The sequence below is a fragment of the Haemaphysalis longicornis genome, unplaced genomic scaffold, assembly GCF_048455015.1.
Source record: "Haemaphysalis longicornis isolate Haplotype H1 unplaced genomic scaffold, Haemaphysalis longicornis Haplotype H1 scaffold_8, whole genome shotgun sequence".
Classification (NCBI taxonomy): domain Eukaryota; kingdom Metazoa; phylum Arthropoda; class Arachnida; order Ixodida; family Ixodidae; genus Haemaphysalis; species Haemaphysalis longicornis.
This window is the reverse complement of record NW_027526445.1, coordinates 38,762,244-38,781,510: the sequence shown is the minus strand read 5'-3', so window position 1 is coordinate 38,781,510 and position 19,267 is coordinate 38,762,244. Positions and strand designations below refer to the sequence as shown.

At 47.0% G+C, this 19,267-nt stretch overlaps 1 protein-coding gene across 1 annotated transcript in view; it reads left to right on the top strand.

Moving 5' to 3' along the window:
* Positions 1 to 19,267, top strand: part of LOC144148788 (cytochrome P450 2C20-like) — a 52,544-nt gene that overhangs the window by 18,897 nt on the left and 14,380 nt on the right. The window contains exons 4-7 of the mRNA XM_077680297.1: positions 5,545 to 5,651; positions 12,543 to 12,847; positions 14,020 to 14,135; positions 16,872 to 16,990. Coding sequence (XP_077536423.1) covers positions 5,545 to 5,651; positions 12,543 to 12,847; positions 14,020 to 14,135; positions 16,872 to 16,990 — 647 coding nt within the window. The remainder of the gene's footprint in view (positions 1 to 5,544; positions 5,652 to 12,542; positions 12,848 to 14,019; positions 14,136 to 16,871; positions 16,991 to 19,267) is intronic.

Sequence of the window (19,267 nt, the reverse complement as noted above, 5' to 3'; positions counted from 1 at the left end):
GGTCTAGTAATTCCTGTCACATGAGAACAGAAGTTTTTAGGAGTAATACTCGACAGTAAACTCACGTTTATCCCTCCCTTGAAGCAGCGCAAACACAAATGCCTAAAAACAATAAATATTTTTACAGTGATGTCACACCTATTCTGAGGTGCTCATGTAGAACTCCTTGAACGTCTGTATAATGCTCTGATAGGATTCCGACTGGACTATGGCAGTGTTGCCTATGGGTCCGTGACTAAAACATCTCTGAAAATACTGGACTCTGTGCTGCACCTCGGGCTACGGCTTCCATGTGGGGCTTTCCGTACTAGCTCAGTTGAAAGCCGCTATGTAGAATGTGACAAAGTGGAGCTTAGAACGTCATCGAAAATACATGTACCTTCTTTATGCTTTTAAAATCTCATCAATGCCTAACCATCCTTTTAAGCCAGTCTTTTGTGATACATCCATATCCAAGCCTCTTTTAAACTGCCAAACTATTTCTTCTCCGTTCTCATACAGCGCTGGAGAGGAAGCATGAGAACTCTCAGTCTCCTTTTTAGATACCATGAAAACGACTCTTACGAATTCTATAGCCCCATGGCATCTTCGCCCTATACAATGTGACTTATCTTTTACACATATCGACAGAAACCGAGTGCCAAGAAGTGAGATTCTGCAGCACTTGTTGCCGATTCAACACAAATACAACTGTGCAGAATTTTATACTGACGCCTCAAAAACTGCCACCACAGTGTCCTCTTCTGCTGCGCACACACCCAGCTTGAATATTAGTAAAACCATGAATTTGAATACTAGTATATTCACGGCCGAGGCCCACAGTATACTTCTTGTTGTGAACCATATCCTTCAAACTAAAATTCCACAGTGCGTAATCGATACTGACTCCTTGAGTGTTGTGCGGACGTTGTCAGCGCAAAAAACTTCTAAAACTCATGTAGTCAATCATCCGATTACCACCATTATATCTTTATATGCGTTAGGCCTCGAAGTTACCGTGCGCTGGGTGCCAGGTCACTCTGTGATCACAGTGAAGGAGACCGCAGATCAAATGGCCCCTGCTGCTGCACTTAGTACGACAGTTGACATAACAGCAGTAACATACATCGACATGAAGCCACACATCAGAAAACAACTTCAAAAAACCTGACAAACACACTGGAGTGGACAGACAGACAACAAATTACACGTAATAAAACCACACTTTGGACCATACACCACTGACACACACAACAGAAACAGAAATTGCCTTTGCTAAGCTAAGGATAGGGCACACACATGAAACGCACTCGTATCTGCTCACAGGGTCTTCAAGAACTGTGTGTAGCAGGTGCGGAGAGGCTCTATCTGTAGTTCACATGCTCATTCAATGCAAAGCACTTCACACAACACGACGGAAAACCTTCCCACAACTGTACAGACTACACATCCCATTACACCGAGTCATTTTACTCTGTGATGATCCCATGTTTTCTGTCCAGTCTGTCTTCAAATATTTAGCAGAAGCAAAATTTTTAGACCTAATTTCATACCACGCATAATCACAACCTGGCCTTCTACACCAGTAATCGTCATTGTATTTTCATGATTCAACTTTGACTCTTGTTGAGTGATTTTAGTGTTTTGACCTTCATCTTTCATAATAACCACTGTTTTGGCGCTCTTTGGCCCAGTTGGCATTGCGCCATCAACATCCAACCATCATCATCTTTGTCTTTTCCCGTACCGCCCCATTTCTCCCATGCCCTGACGTCGATAGAAATGTGGTTCACGCATGTGAAATATGTAGCGCCACTATCATCTGGGTCGTTGCATCATTAAGTAACAAAACGCTACACATAATTAAACGTTGTGGTTCTTCGAAATGCCAATACAGCGCTTAATTTGTTCTCAACGCACCACAGCAACCGTGTGCATTCTGCCCCCCATCAGACGCCTTTATAGAATCGACCCCTTTTCACAGACTGTAAAGGTTTCCATGGAAGGCATAGTCACTACGTATATCGAACGAGAAAGAACGCTCATCCAAGAGCTCTGAATAAACACATTTCGCCTTAGTGGACTCGATATTTTCTCACTCAGTAACCTGAGCTAATGGGACCATGTAATTTCATTCTTCCATCTCTTTCCTCTTCCAAGCGCCGCGCATTCCGCAGGGCACTCCTCAGCAACGAGCTCGCAAGGCATCAAACACAGCGTCTGAACTGTTCCTTCTACGGAAAGGAGGTTCCCTCCAAACAGCAGCTCATCGATTCTGTTGGATAAAAGATAGGGGTGTTTTGCGACAAGTAGTAGTGACTGACCTGCGTGGGTGAGCAGTACATAAAACAGAACTTGGATGCTAATTCTCGGTATTGGCAGCCGCACACTTCGCGTCTATGCAGCCTGCCTCACTCAAGCACTCCCCTGTTAACTGGTTGGTGTGGAATGACGTACGCGGAGTAAACCGTGTCTACCGTTGCCGCAGTAACGAGCAGTACTCGCCTCGGTTTGCCTTTTACCATGAGGTCACGTTCGTAGGGCTCCATGCTGTGCTCACTCTCGTCTACCAAGTGAGAAACAAGTTTTTTTCCACTCCCGGCGAAACACTTTGCCTTGTCACAGTTAAAACACGCAGACGGTTTCCGCGCCTCAAACGCCTTCTTTCGGCTCTTGGCCTCCGTGTACACGTCTTGTGGCGTTTCATGGTCAGTTTCCCTTTCCAAGGCTTCATTTTGGCGGATGTTGACTTTCTGCTGGCAAGCTGCACCTTTCGGCCTTGGTCTATAAGCACTGTACCTGTAATCTGTGTGAGCGTCTTGTGACACAATAGCGCGGAGCGCAACGGAGTTCAGCTGCTTTTTCTGCCATATTTACGTGCGCCTGTTCCTGCACACCGTGCCTCACATATTCCCGTAACATGCTGTACCACTGCTCAAGCCCAAAGCACACAATCACCTTTTGGCGCTCACCCAGAGCATTCTGGCTGCTAACGTATAACTCCGAGTATTATTCACCCTCAGTTTTCTCAGACCCACCGAATGTCTGGTGAAAGACCTAAGTTGACAGCCTATACATGCGCAGGAGACGACTTCACTTCGTGGTTATATTCCGCTTCCTTTCTTGGCAAACTGTCATCACGTCCGACAGTTGACCTGGCAAAAGCGTAAGCACGCGCTGCGGCCATATGTCGGTGGAAAAACCTGAGCCTTCTCGCTTGTACGCTACATATTGACCAAAGAATACCAATGTCTTCCGCTTACTTTTTGATTGGCTTAAGGTCAGTGATTAGTAGCAGAATCCTCTTAGTCGTCCCGGGGCGAACGCTGCAGCAACTGTGAAATTCAGTGTGCTATGATTCGAGCTCGAGCAGTTTCAGCACGATTTCCTGTTCTCGATTTCTTTCCTTCTGGCAGAGAAAAAGTTAATTTCAGTCAAGGTCATGTTCTGGCCTTTTTTTCTTTTCTCATTCCAGTTGTACTTTTCTCTTGCTTTTTTCGTCGTCGCTCGGCCTCTGCAGCCTCACGTTGTGAAGTATCCCTTTTGATAAGTTCGATGCATTCCGACAGCTCATCATTGCCAGCACCAACGGCGAAATTATCCTCTTTCCGTTATGGCTGCCTGAGCGGTGCGAACCATGTAAAGCCAAGTCTTTTGCCAGCTCCAACTGTGTTTTTTTATACCCATTTAAAATATTGGTTGTTTGAAGTGCTGCTTTCCCACTGAATCAAAATGGTCAGGTGCGAATAATCCACGCGACAAAAACGCACGTCGTACCAGCTATCCTCTGAAGCCTGGCAAAATTTTGTGATGAATACTTGTGCCCTCATAATTTACCGCGGAGAATTCTGCACTTCATTCATTGTGGAGGTTTAACGCGCCGTCACTACACCGGTAATGCGGCGGCCGTAATGGAGGGCTCCGGATTAATGTTGACAAACTGGGCATCTTTAACTTGCGCTAAACTCACCAACACACGGGCGTTTTAGCTTTTCACAGCAGCAGGAAAGCAGACACCGCGGCCCGGAATGGGACCCACGTCCATGGGGTAAGCAGCACAACGCCATAGTTACTGAGCCACCGCGGCGGTTTCTGCAAAGCTCAAATCTTCCTGGAAATCAATAAAGTTGAATCCGCGCCGCTGCACCAGTTGTTACACGACGAGGCGTTAAGTGCAGCCCTTGCTTTGTCGAGGTAGCGTGCATGGCGAGTGGCTTGCGGGAGACGTCCTTCCCTTCCGACAACGAAGGCAAAGCTCAAACGTAACTGTTCAATTCATGACGCGTATATAAACGATGGCACCGTAGCCCACTGGCGTGCAGAAGCTTGACCACTCAAACCAGCAGAGTAGCTTCCTGAAGATCTGTCCCTAAAATACTGCACCAGCACGTGGAAAGGCGAGCATAAATACCAAAATACCCAACGGTCAACAGCGTCAATCGTCTTGCCCCGAAAGTACGAATACACAAAGCAACTCCACCAGGTCTTGTGATTTGTTTCCCGGAAGCAGATGGATGGCGTGCGGAAGTGGGGTGGGGGAGTCCGTTGCCGCGTATCAGAGGCGACAGGCGTAGAAGCAGTCGTTTTTAGAAGACTTTATTGAAAGCGCTTATAGACTAGACCCAGTTTCTATTGGTTCTCGCAGAGGCGGCAACCATGCCTCTCAGGCTCCAGCTTCCGCGCAGTACCCAGGCCCGGCTTGTACTAACATGAAGGGTTCTGCTGTTGGCTAGTCCCATCATTTCGGGATATTTTTCGTATCTATGATCTGTACATCGCTCACCACCCTTACTTCCTTTAATTTCCGCCCATAGAATTGTCAACGACTCACACACAACTTTCCTGCCCTGCACAAATGTTGGGCCGCACAGGGGAACAGGTGTAGCACTTCGGACATCTGTAGTAATGTCTTCATAAATTGCAGAGGTATTTTGACTCCATCGACTCTTGCTGGATTAACAAAGCCTATAAACAAACAAAAAGGCACCGTTCTTCCATGCACAAGTGTTGCCGAAGCTCGGTTTTCCCCGCGCTAACGAATGGCGATGACCCGCCGGCAGCCACCCGAATTAGTTTGTCGGCGCTGTGATGGTCGAGCTCCGCAGTCGGCGCAGTGAAGCCAACTCTAAGAGGTGCGCATCATACGAAATTTTATACAAAATGGCAAATATGATGCACAGAGGAAAACGGAACATTTGGATGGATTTTTCTACTAATGAAATTCTTGTTAATGCACCAGGAGCGCTCCATACATGCCCTATCGACTCCACACTCTAATCTCTTAATGTGTACAAAGCACTTTTGTGGCCCTTTAACCAATGTTCGATTTGGTGTATGGAGTCAGCATTTGCGTACTTTTCACAAATTTCAGTAAGTGAAATATTACTTAGACTATTCAATTATCGTTAGTTTATGTGCTTCGACAATTATTCATTCAGTGATAATTGAAATGTGGATATTTTTTCTTCAATCGGTCGCGTACTGAGTGAGTGAGTGAGCGAGTGAGTAAGTGAGTCGTGGTCTGTATACACCAAAAGGTTCTTTCTTTATTCTGTCTTTATTGAGGGCTGGCTACGCAGAACGGTGATGTCTGGAACGAAAACAAGAAAGTTTGCCTCCGTGTACTTCGAGACCTCGGCATGGGAAAGTCTTCCGCTGTTGGTGGTATCCTGGTAAGTATATCACTCCAGTTTCTTGTGAGCAGCAGAGTGGTCTCACAATGATTTTTGTTTCTTTATTTCCTGCCATAAATGCATGGAAACGGTTAAGTACAGAGACAAATGAAATTGAAGCAGTCATAGAATGATTAGATAAGGTTCTGAAGCGTAGCTTGATAAAGGTCGATACGCGATTTCAACAGTAGTAATAGTCAAATCGCAATAAACCATGTCCAGCTGGTCTTTTGCAGCGCAAAACACCCGTTGTTTCTCTCTAAAAGATGATGCTTTTAATGGCAACATTTAAGTGAATTATTTTTGTACAAAATATTAGAAACACAAAAAAATTTGTTTGACCTCCTCGCGTTGCGGCCTCAGCACACGTGTCTCTGGTGTTTTAAGCTGGACGCGCTTTTAGATGCAAAGCATCTCTTAGTCGACCCTCCATCGTCCCTCGGCGTCCGGCATCCGCACCTCTGCTCCTGGTTCCCCTCTCCACGCCAATTTAGATAACGCCGCTCTCCTCCTCGCCGCTCGGCTCGTCTCGTGACGTCTCAGGAAGACACCGGCAACCCTGTCACTGCAGGAGCCCTACCCAGCTGTGATAACGCCGCTCTCCTCGCCGCTCCTCCTCACCACTTGGCTCATCTTGTTCCGGCTCAAGAAGACACCGGCAACACAGTCGCTCCAGGAGCCCTTAAGGGGGAAGCGTGCTCGTCTCGTGCCAGCCCACGAAGACACCGGCGACACTGTCGCTCCAAGAGCCATCTCATGGTTGGGGCTATGTCCCTCCCTTTTTGTTGCGCCGTCCACACCCCCACTGCACATGCGCGTCTCTCCTCAATTATCCTGTCCTCCAACTGTATAAAAGCAGGTGCGCGCTCTGCGCGGCGTTCAGTCTGCTCTGAGACACCGCCTGCGCCGGTTCTGCTCCGGTGTGGAACCTACACGGAACCCCCATGCTTTGCATCACCACATAGTTCCCTTCGGGGAGATGGTGTAATTTTTTTACTTTTGGTGTATTATTCGTGATGAAAAAGATTGAAAACCGTTTCGACTCTGTAAAACGCCGACGATGGTTGAACGCGAAGATTTCTCGTGACGTATTCTTTGGTTGTTACCTAAGCTTTCCAAACCGCCTCGACCATGTCGAAACGGTGCGATCGAATATGCGTCGGCTTCATGAGGCGACGGACCCAGGTTCGATTGCGGCCACTGGAATTATTTTTTTCTTTCACTTTGCCGTGTTCACAATACAGACACCTAAAGTCAGAACAATAAACCTTCGGTTTAATATGGTTACCTGACCTTTCTTAAGCTCTGTTGCCTGCCTTGTGGTGGTAACATTCTGTATTTCTGTTACGAGGACAGCTAAAAACTACATTTACACGGTCTTCGGGCCCCCGGTCAGCGGGTACAACGTTCAGTTAAAACAGCAACGAAGTGCGAGATGAAGGAATATATTTTTGCAATATAACAGCAATTAGCCCTAGAAGAATATATTGGCCGCCTATCTTCTCACTTCGGTGCTAATGTCGTAAAATATGGTAGACTTTTGCGGCTTGTCTCACGTTAATGTCTGACTTCTCTTTTACTCTTTTTTTATCGGTTTCCACTCATCCCATGATACACATGGCGATGGTTTCCGCAAGTCAATTCAATTTTGCTGTGTGCCACAGCTCGCGCCATCTACTAGAACATTTTGCTGCCTTTGAACTTGAAACACGGCCACCCGAGGGCGCCGGGAGCGCCTTTTGTATTCCGACGGTTAAACATTTTGAAGGCGTGTTTTTTCTTTTCCAATCACAAAACTTAATCAGACATCCATTTATAATATAAAAGAACAATGCAGATACAGATAAGCCTGCATGTAGCGAACCCCTCTTATGAATTCATTGATATAATAAAGTTTTTGAATTACCCATTGTCAGCCCCATTGAGGCACATGTGTTTGCGACCTCTACGCAACAAAGGCGTTGCGACGGTGAAATTTAATGTAGCATATTAGCTTCGCAATGACTCATGGTACTTCGCACTTTTTCTGAAAAAGTGGCTGAAGAAATGCACTAATTTAACCAATTTCGCCCGCACCGCAAACTAACGTGCGTCTCTGGGTGCGAGTGCTGTGCCGGTCAGGTGCCAAGCTTTTGGTGTGTACCTCCTGGTGCTGTGCACACCTGTTCCGGTGTAGTCGCGCGTCTGCACTGCTTTCGGAGGTATAGGTTCGTCGATGATTTGTTCGTGTCTGTTCAAGACAAGCTGGCAATCTCAGGTGCCGTCTCTGAAAGCAAGAAAAATGAACGTGGTATTCCGATACAGTGTCAGAGCTAGCAACCTTTCTAAAAGTTTATTGCGCCGAAGAGCATCAAGTTCCCGAAAATACGCCCTTTCAGCATACGTTTTGTCCATAAATATGATTAAGACACCGACGAGTGTCAGAAGGCAAAATGGATACTAAACTTACGTTTGCGAATACAGGGGTCATATCATCATCATCACCACCACAACCAGCCTATCTGCGCCCACTGCAGGGCAAGGCCTCTCTCATTATTCTCCAATTACCCCGGTCCTGTGCTAACTGCCACCAATTTATCCCCGCCAACTACTTGATGTCATCTGTCCATAAAACTTTCTGCCGCCCTCTGCCACGCTTGCCTTCTCTAGCGATCCACTCGGTTACAACGGTTATCTTGCCTTCGCATTATATGCCCTGCACTTGTCCATTTCTTCTTCTTAATTTCTACTAATATGTCATTTATACACGTTTGTTCCCTGATCCACTCAGCTCTCTTCTTGTCCCTAATGTTACACATATCTTCTTCAGTTCCATTGCTCGCTGAGTCGTCCTCAATTTAAGTTGAACCCTCTTAGAAAGCGTCCAAGTTTCTGCCCTATACATGAGTACTGGTAAGATGCAGCTGTCATACACTTTCTTCTTCAGGGAAAATGGTAGGCTGCCATTCATTATCTGAGACTGCCTGCCGAATGCACTCCACCCCATTCTTATCCTTCTAATTATCTCTGCCTGATGGTTGGGATCTGGGGTCACTACTTGGCCAAAGTAGAAATATTCGCTTACCACTTCTACTGCATCAAGACCTATCTCAAACCGCTGTGCTGTCCCAAGGTTATTGATCATTACTTTAGTTTTCTGCATATTAATTTTCAGGCCCACGGTTCTTCTCTGTTTGTCAGTGCGGTAAGTATGCTTTTTAATTTGTCCTCCGAGTTACTTACCAAGGCAACGCCATCCGCAAATCTGAGGTTACTGAAGTGTTCTTCATTAACCCTTACTCCCACCTTTTACCAATTTAATGTTCTGAATACTTCTTATAAACATGCTGCGAATAACATTCGAGAGATTGTGTCTCCTTGTCTGACGCCATTCCTTATAGGTATTTTGCTGCTCTCGTTAGGAGGATGATGGTAGCTGTGGACCTGATCGTCACCAGGTTCTTTGCCCCCTTTCATTTCTTTCAAAGCCTTTCTTACTACTTCTGTCGTTACTGGTGGGATGTCTAGCTCCTATGAACTACTCTCTCGTTCGGCATTATTCAGGATGTCCTGCCAACTGTACATATCCCTATAGAACTCCTCGGCTACTAAGACTTTTTTATCCATATTTGTGGTGACATTCCCTTGCTTGTCTTTACGTGCACACATTTGATTTTTCCCCATGCCTAAACGCCGTTTCACTGCGTTCGGGCTGCCTTCGTTCTTTACAGCATATTCGATCCTCTCCATATTATACTTTCGTATGTCAGCCGTCTTAGGCTCATTGATTAACGTCGAAAGCTCTGTTAGTTCTTTTCTGTCATCTGCGGTGGAGATTGTCATGCTTTGGCGTTTCCTAATTAGATCTTTCGTGTCCAGGGAACGTTTACCAGTATCGTGTTTAGCCATCGTGCCCCCGATTTCTACTGCCCACTCCGTGATAATGCATGTGGGATTTTCACTGCCTTCCTATGTCGTAAACTCTGCTTCCTCGGTAGGACCTGAATATCGGTTCTTTAGCGCGATCCAGAATTTTCAACTTTACGTCTTACTGTTAGCTCATTGATCGGCTGCTTACGTACTAGCTTGTTGCAGACCCTCCTCAAATCTAGCCCAATTCGAGGTCTACCATACGGTGGTCACTACACCTTACCCTTCCGAGCACTTCCACATCATGCACGACGGCAGGGTTATCGCATAATATGAAGTCTATTTCATTTTTATGCTTCCCATTCGGGCTCCTCTCGCCCACTTCCGGCTCTCCCGTTTGCAGAAGAAGGTGTTCATGATGTGTAGATTATTCCGTTCTGCGAACTCGACTGGTAGGTCCCCCATGCTATTTCTACAGCCCAGACCAAGGTTACCAACTGCCTTGCCTCCAGCCTGATTCTTACCTACTTTAGGATTGAAGTCTTCCATGATTACGGTATACTGTGTTTTTACTTTCGCCATTGCCGATACCACATCTTCATAGAAGCGTTCAATCAGCTGGTCGTCGTGGCTGGATGCAGGCGCGTAGCCCTGTACCATCTTGAGTTTGTACCTCTTATTAAGCCTAATTACAAGACCTCCTACCCTTTCGTTAATGTTATAGTATTCGTCTATGTTGCCCGCTATGCTATTATTGACTAGAAATCCCACTCCCAGTTCTCTTCTGTCCGCCAGACCACAGTAAAATAGGACGTGTCCATTTTTCAGCACCGTAAGGGCTTCACCTGTCCTCCGAACCTCCCTAAGCCCTATTACATCCCATTTTATGGCCTCTAATTTCTCTAACAATACCTCCAGAGTCGCTTAGTTCTCGTGTTAAACGTTGCCAGGTTCAGACTCCAATGGCGGCCTGTCCAGCACCAGGGATTCTTAGCACTCTCTCCGGCGTCACAGGTCTGACCACCGCCGTAGTCAGTTGCTTCGCAGCCACTGGAGACTGAGGGCCGTGGGTAATTGGCGTATTCATGACAGGCTGTGGCCGTTACTACACCAGAGTGGCCAATCCAGGGTCACGCCGCCCCCGAAGCCTTATTCTGCAATTCCATCAATACGCGGATCTTTTTCTAATTCGGTGGAGCTGCTGACCAGCTCCGACCTTCCACACCAGCGACAATTGGTGGAGAGGGCCCGGACGGATGGCTAGCATAGCCCAAGGCACCCCGGAATAAGGAAGCCTCCCACCAGGCGGGTGCCCTAACATCATCACCTGGTCTCGAATAAAGTTTATTCATCATCACCGGTTCGAATTGACCGGCACCGGTATTGGAACCACGATCCTGCTGCATGCGAGGCGGATGCTCTACCTGTACGCCACTACTGCACTCCTAACCGCAGCGGTGGCCTAGAGGTACAGCATCCGCCTCGCGCGCAGAAGGACCGTTGTTCGAATCCTGGTGCCGGACAATTTCCACCATTAGGAGTTTGTTGTACTGCACGCCACGAAAGAACCGTCGGCTGGTAGAGCTAGAGAGCTTTGCTTTAAAAAACCAAGCGCCATATCATACAACCTTCGCCGTATATGTCAGCACCTTGGCGGCTCCTTTGCCACAAGTTAAAGAGCACGTTACAACCACTTGGAATAGCAGGGGCAGAATGCTACTGCTGCCTGGCTGCCTGAATGCTACAACAGCCTGCCTGAAAGCCGTGACGGCATTTAGCCACGCACACTGTACATACCCGATGCAAAATTTAGTCGTACGCCGCTGGAGAAAGAAAATCCCGAGAATAATAAGCACAGTCCCCCGCACAAGCACAACGTCACATTCCATTCCGAAGCGAACGCGTCCACAACACACACAGACACAACCTCGGTGGCCGGTCTGACGGTTAACGTTCGTTCCGACAGTCAGCGACGTCTGTTTACAAATAAATCTCGAAATACACTTAGGACTTGTCAACAAACTTCAGAAAAAAGAAAACACCAGGCATATTAAGCACAAAATATCAATACAAAAGTGGAATTTTCACTGTTCGTTGGTTTAAAAATGTATGTCTGGTCGATTTCTGCGATAACAAAAAATAACCGGGGTTCCAGGTCCAAGAATACCAAAACATTCCAATAGATGGCGGTGAGCAGCGCAAATGCGGCAAAATCCAGTTGACCTATGCAAACCACCACCGTGCTTATCGTGGAAAGAGAGAGACGGGAGAGGAAGGAGCGCCACAGGAGGGTCGGGAGAGATGAGAGGCATTTACGTAAGAGATACCATAAAAGCTATCCTCTTTCAACGATAGTTGCAGCGAAGTGAGCACGTATGCGGCCAAGTTTTCTGCCACTTTTTCTTGTACCCTGGCGGCTGTCGCTGTGAATTTTCTATGCATTCGAACCACTTCAGAACCTAATGCGGTCCTCTTGTCAGCTACTATCACGGAGGATGGGACATGGAACAAAACGCGGAATGGTACTAGCAGAAGAACATAGGTACTCGAAACCTGAGTGTTAGCAACTCCTCATAACGTGGGAGGTCACAGCGCCACATAAATCAGAGGTCCTATCTGGGTACATGAAGTAAAAGATGTTCCTTGAAACGAGTAAATTTTATCATTGTAGGCTCTACATAACGCCTCGCTTTCGTAACCTGCTTCGCGGGAATGATATTTAACAGGAATGGCCACCCTGGTGTAGCAACGGCCACAACCTCCCATGAAGGCACCAATTAATCCACGGCTCTCAGTCTTCAGTGGCTGCGAAGCAACTGCCTACGGCGGTGGTCAGGCCTGTGACGCAGCAGAGGGTGCTGAGAATCCCTGGTGCCGGGCAGGCCGCCATTGGTGTCTTAACCTGGCAACGTTTAACACGAGAACAACGTTTAACACGAGCGACTCTAGAGGTATTGTTAGAGGAATATGGGTTTTTCGTGTACGGATTATATCAATTTACTCGTCGACACATCATTCACAGCAATACATATCTATTCCCAGGAGGAGTTCCAGACTGCTGCGGATAAGATCGCCGAAGCCGAAGGCAAACCAGTGCACGTCTACAATGTAATGCTACCCTGCGCTTCCAACAATATCTCGACGCTTCTGTATGGACAACGGTTCCCATGGGATCATCCCATTCGAACCCACCTGGACAAGCTAATCAAAAGCCTCGTGACAGCTCTGCATACCGCTGGCCTCTACCAATTCAATCCAACATTTTTTACCATGATCTTGAAAAAGCTTCCTGGTAGCCGCCTCAACAAATTGGTAACCAGGATTGACGACATCACCACGTTTACGAAGTAAGCCTGATCTTGCATTCTTAGCTTTTGAGTCGCGGTATGTTAGACGCACTAAGTTGGCTCTAGCAAAACTTGTCTATTTGGTAACTTCACTGCGGCACCTCTGGATACTCCAACTGCGAAGACCAGAGAGCGGAGCAACACGACGGTGCTGAATGAGGCTTTAATGGAATGTGCTCGAAACGGGAAGAGCCGTGGCAGCCACCAGAGCATGCGGCAGCTCGTGAATAGCAGAATAAAATGGCGATGGTTAGCGTCGTCTGCCATAAGGGGTGAGGTAGAGGAATTCACATCATTCACAATCATTTAAAGCATTTGTTATTTCGACGTGAAAGCAGCCATGTTTTGTTTTGATTCGGACGCTGGGTTGTTGGGTCATGTTCTTGCCTTTTTTCTTTCGGTTTAAGCAACATGATCCGATACTCGTCTCAAAAAATTTCACCACAGTGCCAGAGTCACTGAGACGACATGAATAAGGTACTACCTGTTATTGTTAGGAACGTTTGTAAATTTCGCGTCCGGCACGCACGCTAGTACTTTGCACCGTGCATTACAAACGAAGCTGTCATCAGAAAGCAGAGCGATCGCTGCTCCCTGCACATTTTTTTTCTTTCATTAACCCGATGTTTAAAGCAACCAGACAGCTAATATTTTCTAATAGATCCTTGCGTTGATCTCCCTATTAGTCTCTATAACACGACCGTTCTGAACTCTTTTTAATCAAACCCTTGAAGACATGCATGATTGTGTCTGAAAGTGGATAGGAAACACCTTAAGCGCAATGGGAAAAAAGACTTATGGGGTCGTTCCATCAATAGCTGTGAACTGTGACACAGTAGAATTCTTTATTGAAAAGAATAACACTACAAGTTTCGAACAATAGATGCAAATGTACTATGGGGGATTTATTGTAAGCAGTTTTTTTTCCTTGGATTGGATTGTACTTTTTCGCATGATTCTTAACTTTTGATTCTGACACTGTTGTCTTGACTACTAGTAATTGAATAGTTTTTTTTCTTTTCTTGGATTGTGCCTGTGCTCTTCTGCACGTGACATCGTTGTTTGTATACCCATTGTACCACTCCTGCTTCGACCGAGAAGGTCTGCAGTATACTCAAACAAATAAATAAAGAAGTTTCACTTTTCCCTATTTTTTTGTCTCGCGCAATCAGAAAGCAGATAGAAGAGCACACGGCAACTTCTGAAAAGGGTTTCGACAGAGACTTCATCGATATTTACCTGAGAAAAATGGAGGACACGCAGACATCTCCAAACCCCTATTTCAATAGTAAGTGCTTTTTATGGAACCCCCTCCTTTTCATGCCCGAAACATTCCTCGGCAAACAGCGGCGGCTTCCGAAGGCGAAAGCGTTAGGTAAGTAACTAGGTCTAAAATCAATCGTCGAGGTCAACACAAGGCCCTCGAAATGAACAAGTGATAAGAGAGTAGAAAACTGGTCGAACAGTGTAGAAATTTAAGACGAATTCGTCAGAGCCTGCGCGCCAAATAAACTATTCCCAATTCGCGCTCTGAAGGTGGTAGCACTGCGAAGCCGACATCGATAAGCCATGCGACATCACTTTATTTGGCACGCGTGGCTCTACAAAGAGTGAAACCAGAGACTCTGGCAGCCGTTACCTGGGTTTCGCGGGGGCAGCTTCCGCGTATCCGAGTGAGCGAACGCAGCAGCGACGGCAGAAATAAAATGGAGAGGAGCGTATGGTGAAAGGTGACGAGGAGGGCGGCACGCGCAGCTATTCGCAAGTCCAAGTTCCCCGACGCAGTCGGGCAACATCAGTCAAAACAAACAAAATACCTTCGCAAAACTGGTCCGCTGTCGCGGAGGGCGTCACGCGCGTCCATGACGTCACCTCCTCACTGAGTCCCCCTCACTCATGTTTCATGCGTCGCCGCCAGGGCCCTGATAATTTCACCAGACGCTGTTCGGTTCGCCGCTAATCCGCACCACGTCAACGCCAGTATACATTATATGATTTGCACTTCACACAAGGGCTTTGAATAAGCGCAGGTGGTAGACCCACCACTGAGCTCGGTAAATACACCGACTGCCTCCCCGTCTCCTCGTGTGTTCGGAGCGTAGTCGGGAAGACGCCGCACTGTCCCTCCGTTTCTCTATTCGGGTCTATGGCTCAATTCTTGGCGGTTCCCGTAATTTCTTCCATGTAACATGGCGTTTCCTGCTGACGTGGACACGAACATAAACCTCTACCGCGGACACGATGGTACATGTATACTGTTTTGCAGCAAAAATTTGTTGAATTTGGGCACGGATGGGGTAAAACACGGAGCCTTCTATATGAAAGTCGTACACGCATGCCCAAACACTGCACAGCTGGACGACGCAGTCTGTTAAAAGGAAGAGCTAGTGAGTGCATGCGCTGTAGCCTTCGACTTAGAAACGTTTATTAGAGGCATTACCTGGGGCCTGAACGAGAAATTCGAGTACACTTATTGCAGCAATAGTCATTACACGAGTTATGAACCGTGTTTCTCATAAAGGTCTTATCTGCTTGAAGACCTCAACGCGAGAATTTGCTGGAGGATGTGCGGAGGACGTGCGCGTGACGAAGGATGTGCGTAGTATCTGTAGGAAGTGGAGCATTACGTGCGTATGTACATAGAAACCAACTCTGCACCGATTCCAATTTTCTGAGTTTAGTGCATCACCGGGTAACCGTGATTTACACTTCTAATCTTCCAAGTAACGCATAAACCAGATTAAGTGGCGGCAGCTAATGTTAAGCGGCGCCAGGTTATGTTGTACTGGGGATGTGCATGCTCGCATGCACACCCCCACCTACTTACTCCCAAATTTAGCTGCAGTTTAGAACTGCAGTGCCGTGCTATGCTATTCTGTGACAAGTGATTTTTCGTTGGAGCGTGGGAACTTCATTTGTATAATGCTCCTATGCTCAAAGGAAGGAAGGAGTATTGAGCGTATTTTGGTGCTCTGTGTGCGCGCGGCTCCGCAAGCAACGGCGCATCGCAACATTTTACCTGCGGCCACGTCGTGTTCATGCGGATTGAGACTTTTTCACGCATGTTTATTCTACTTCCTTGAATTAGTGGCCCTATCAATTCTGCGCTCCTAGTTTATTTTGCTAGCATAATTACTCATCCCTATGGTTGTTCCAAACAGAGCAGTGCAATATGTCATGTAGAGCCCTTCTACTTGGAAGCTGCCAATGGCGCGAGAAACGCTAGCGTCGCCTTTTACCTGCCCACATGGGGCCGCTATCTTGCACTATGTGGGCTCCTGTAATCTATTTGTACAAAGTTCGTTGCATACTGTCATCACATTGTAGTCATATCAACCTAAAAAACTATAATACACCACTTAAAAGGAGAGTAAATTGCATGTACCAAAAATTTCCCCCCACTATTAACATAACGGACGATTTTTATCTGCAAGCCAAGCGAACACCCAAAAAATCTTTTTGTTGTACAAGTGCACTCCTATATTTTACATCATTTGCTCGACACTAAAATCCAGAGCTTGGTTGTGTGCCCAGTCACCAACTTAAAGCTTCACTTTTAATCTTATTTCTTGCCAAATCAAACTGTCCTCGCAGCGTGCTCTACAGACATCACATTGTGCTCCTGTGACAACTCAGGCACGTTTACTCGAAAGCAAGTATAAAGCAGGTGTTTTGTGGTTCACAACAGAGAGCCCCCATTTCTCTCACTCTCTCCCTGCTTTGTGGACTTTCCTCAACAAGAACTGCATATCAGCATGATACGTTGTTCCGCATAAAATAATGACAACAGCGAGAAACCGAATAATATGAAAAAAGAACACTTATGCAGGCAGACACTGGCTCTGGATCATGGCGTGGTTAATTCTTTGCTTCCCCAAACAAGAAAATATATAGGTGCGCAAACTGTATTCCCTTTGGGCCACTCGGAACTACATCAAGGTGTGTGTTCCATGTAACAGCGATATTATACGAATAATCGTTCTGACTAGAAAAACTCTTTCGTCACTTTCCCTAACTTCTTCAGTGAACAACTTGGTGGGCATAGTCACGGGCTTTTTTGCGGCCGGCACACTCAGCACAGCGTCCACCATTTTGTGGCACCTGGTCAAGTTCGCCCAAGAACCCGACACGCTTCAATCCAAGGTGGGTACCGGATAGGGTTATTATTTAGGGTCTTTATGTGAATTCCAGGGAAACGACACGTCTGGCAAAACAAAATATTCGAGGGACGACAAGCGCACAAGCCTGATAAAATATATCCGCTGATGTCCAGATATCGCCACGAAATTAATAAAGCACAGGCGAGTAGACAACCGCTGTTCAACTAATTAAAGTACTAACAAGGATGGCTGTCCCAGAAAAATAACGGCTAAAGCACTTCAAATTATTTTCGCAACGTGTATACAGCCGCGTTACAGGACTGCGCAAAAGCTTGTAAGGTTGGCAAAGGATTTTATTGAGAGCCATTCCCGTTGTGTTCCTTAACTTTAGAACGAAATATCAGCACTAAGAGGGAAAAAAAATGTTTTGTGTTGGTGCGATTCAGGGTTCCCAGGTTCAAAACGCCGCCTTCGAAACTAAAAGTTACTGAGGATCCCTGGGCATATTGTTATGACATGAGAACGTGAAAGCGTTGTTTATAAAGCAATTATTTACTACTCTCGTCCCGCGGTTTCACCGCAGATGAGCAAGTTCTCCTTGTGAGCACAGACCCTCCCCCCCCACCCCCCGATGCACCCCTTGAAGCCCATCACGTGACTCGCCAGGCCCGCTTTCGGCGCTGCGCTCAAGGCCCCGTTTTCAGTCGTTCTGCTCAGCTAGCGGCGGCCAGCGCGGCGGACGCGGCCGTTAAGCTTATAGTCAGCCCACCAACCCCGCACCACCCACGCATGCGCCCCTGGGTTGCGTCGGGCTATGTGACTCGCCTGGCGCCCGGCGAAGAGGAACGGTGCGTTCGCCGTGAATGAAAGCGAGGCCGGGCCTCCTGTGAGCTTTGCACGGGACCGAACGGCTTCGAACCGTGGTCGGCAAAACAGCTACACCAAAGGCCAATCAAGCGAAATCAAGACACAACCAGACTAAGCCAAGCTTTTGCTTTGCATTTCCAAGGTTAGCTGAGCTAAACAGCAATGCTTTTTTTTTGTTTGGCTAGGTTCGTCAACGAGTCCTCTGCCGACGTTGGCGGTAATCCACGTTTACGGTAAACCTACGGCAAGCCCATGTCAGAATCACCGCGGTTACTTGTTGCTGAATCACTGTACATGTTCCTGGGATAAGAATTTTATTTCAGAAGTTGCAACCGGTTCGGATACGATACCCGATACGCAACCGGCGCGGCTGCGGTTGGCCGCATACCGGTTGTGCGCACACGTATCGGTTCCAGTGTTCTATTCGGTCCACTACCGGGATCGGCTCTCCGTTCTTCTGTGACTTGATACTGTCTCCACAGAAGCTGAAAGCCAACTCGGAAGCGAGCAGAAAGGCGCTGTTGTTGTAGATGCCATGTTGGTAGCCCTTGTGTTTTATTTCCCATGCACGCGCAACAAAATGCGTCACGGAAAATCGGCTCCTTTAGGTTGTGTTTTATTTCTCAAGCACTCCCCTTCCTTCGTATTTTAATTATGATTCACGCGGTAGGCAACACGATCCAGACAATAAGAATTGAGCACACACGATGTGTTGCTGCCAGAGGTGTCACGCTACTACTTGGGGTGCAGAGGCCTCGTGCTGATGCACGCGGCGTTTGTGGACCCCTTTTGCGAACGCTACCTGGGACTGAATTCTGTATACGCTGAAAAGGACGGCCGTCAGTTTGAATAAAGGCATACCGACAAGCACCACATTCTTAGCAATCAAACGTGTCGGCATCGCCTGGTGTTAACGCACACCAACGTGCGTCGCCTGAATGCATGTATACATGGGCGCTCGCTGACTATGCAGAGATGCCAATTCTATAATGTTGCACTGAGTGAGCATAGGAAAGCGCAAGACCACTTCGGGTTCACCCGTCGGTTTCGACATTTGGGGACATGTTTAAGCATTCTTTAGCGCGATTCTATGCCCCAAACCCAATAGCTATATTTTCTCTAGCGGCACTCAGCTGACTTACCAAAATTTAACCAAGCTATTTTTTTAAAGAAGCAAACACCCAACACATATATAGTTATGGTGGCACGTTCCATTACTTTTATAGCTACTTCGGTTGCTTTCCTATGGGGCAATGGGGATTTGTGATAGCTTTCATGACAGCTAAAACGGAAAATTGGTCAAGTTGGCATCGATGTTCGCTACCAAGGAAGTCAGTTTGGTACGAACATCGAACAGGAATAAATGAAGATACGAAACAGGCTGTCAGATTTCAACTGGAACTTTTTTATCTATCTTGCACATATAGGCGTTTTCGGAATTCTCTTGGAATTA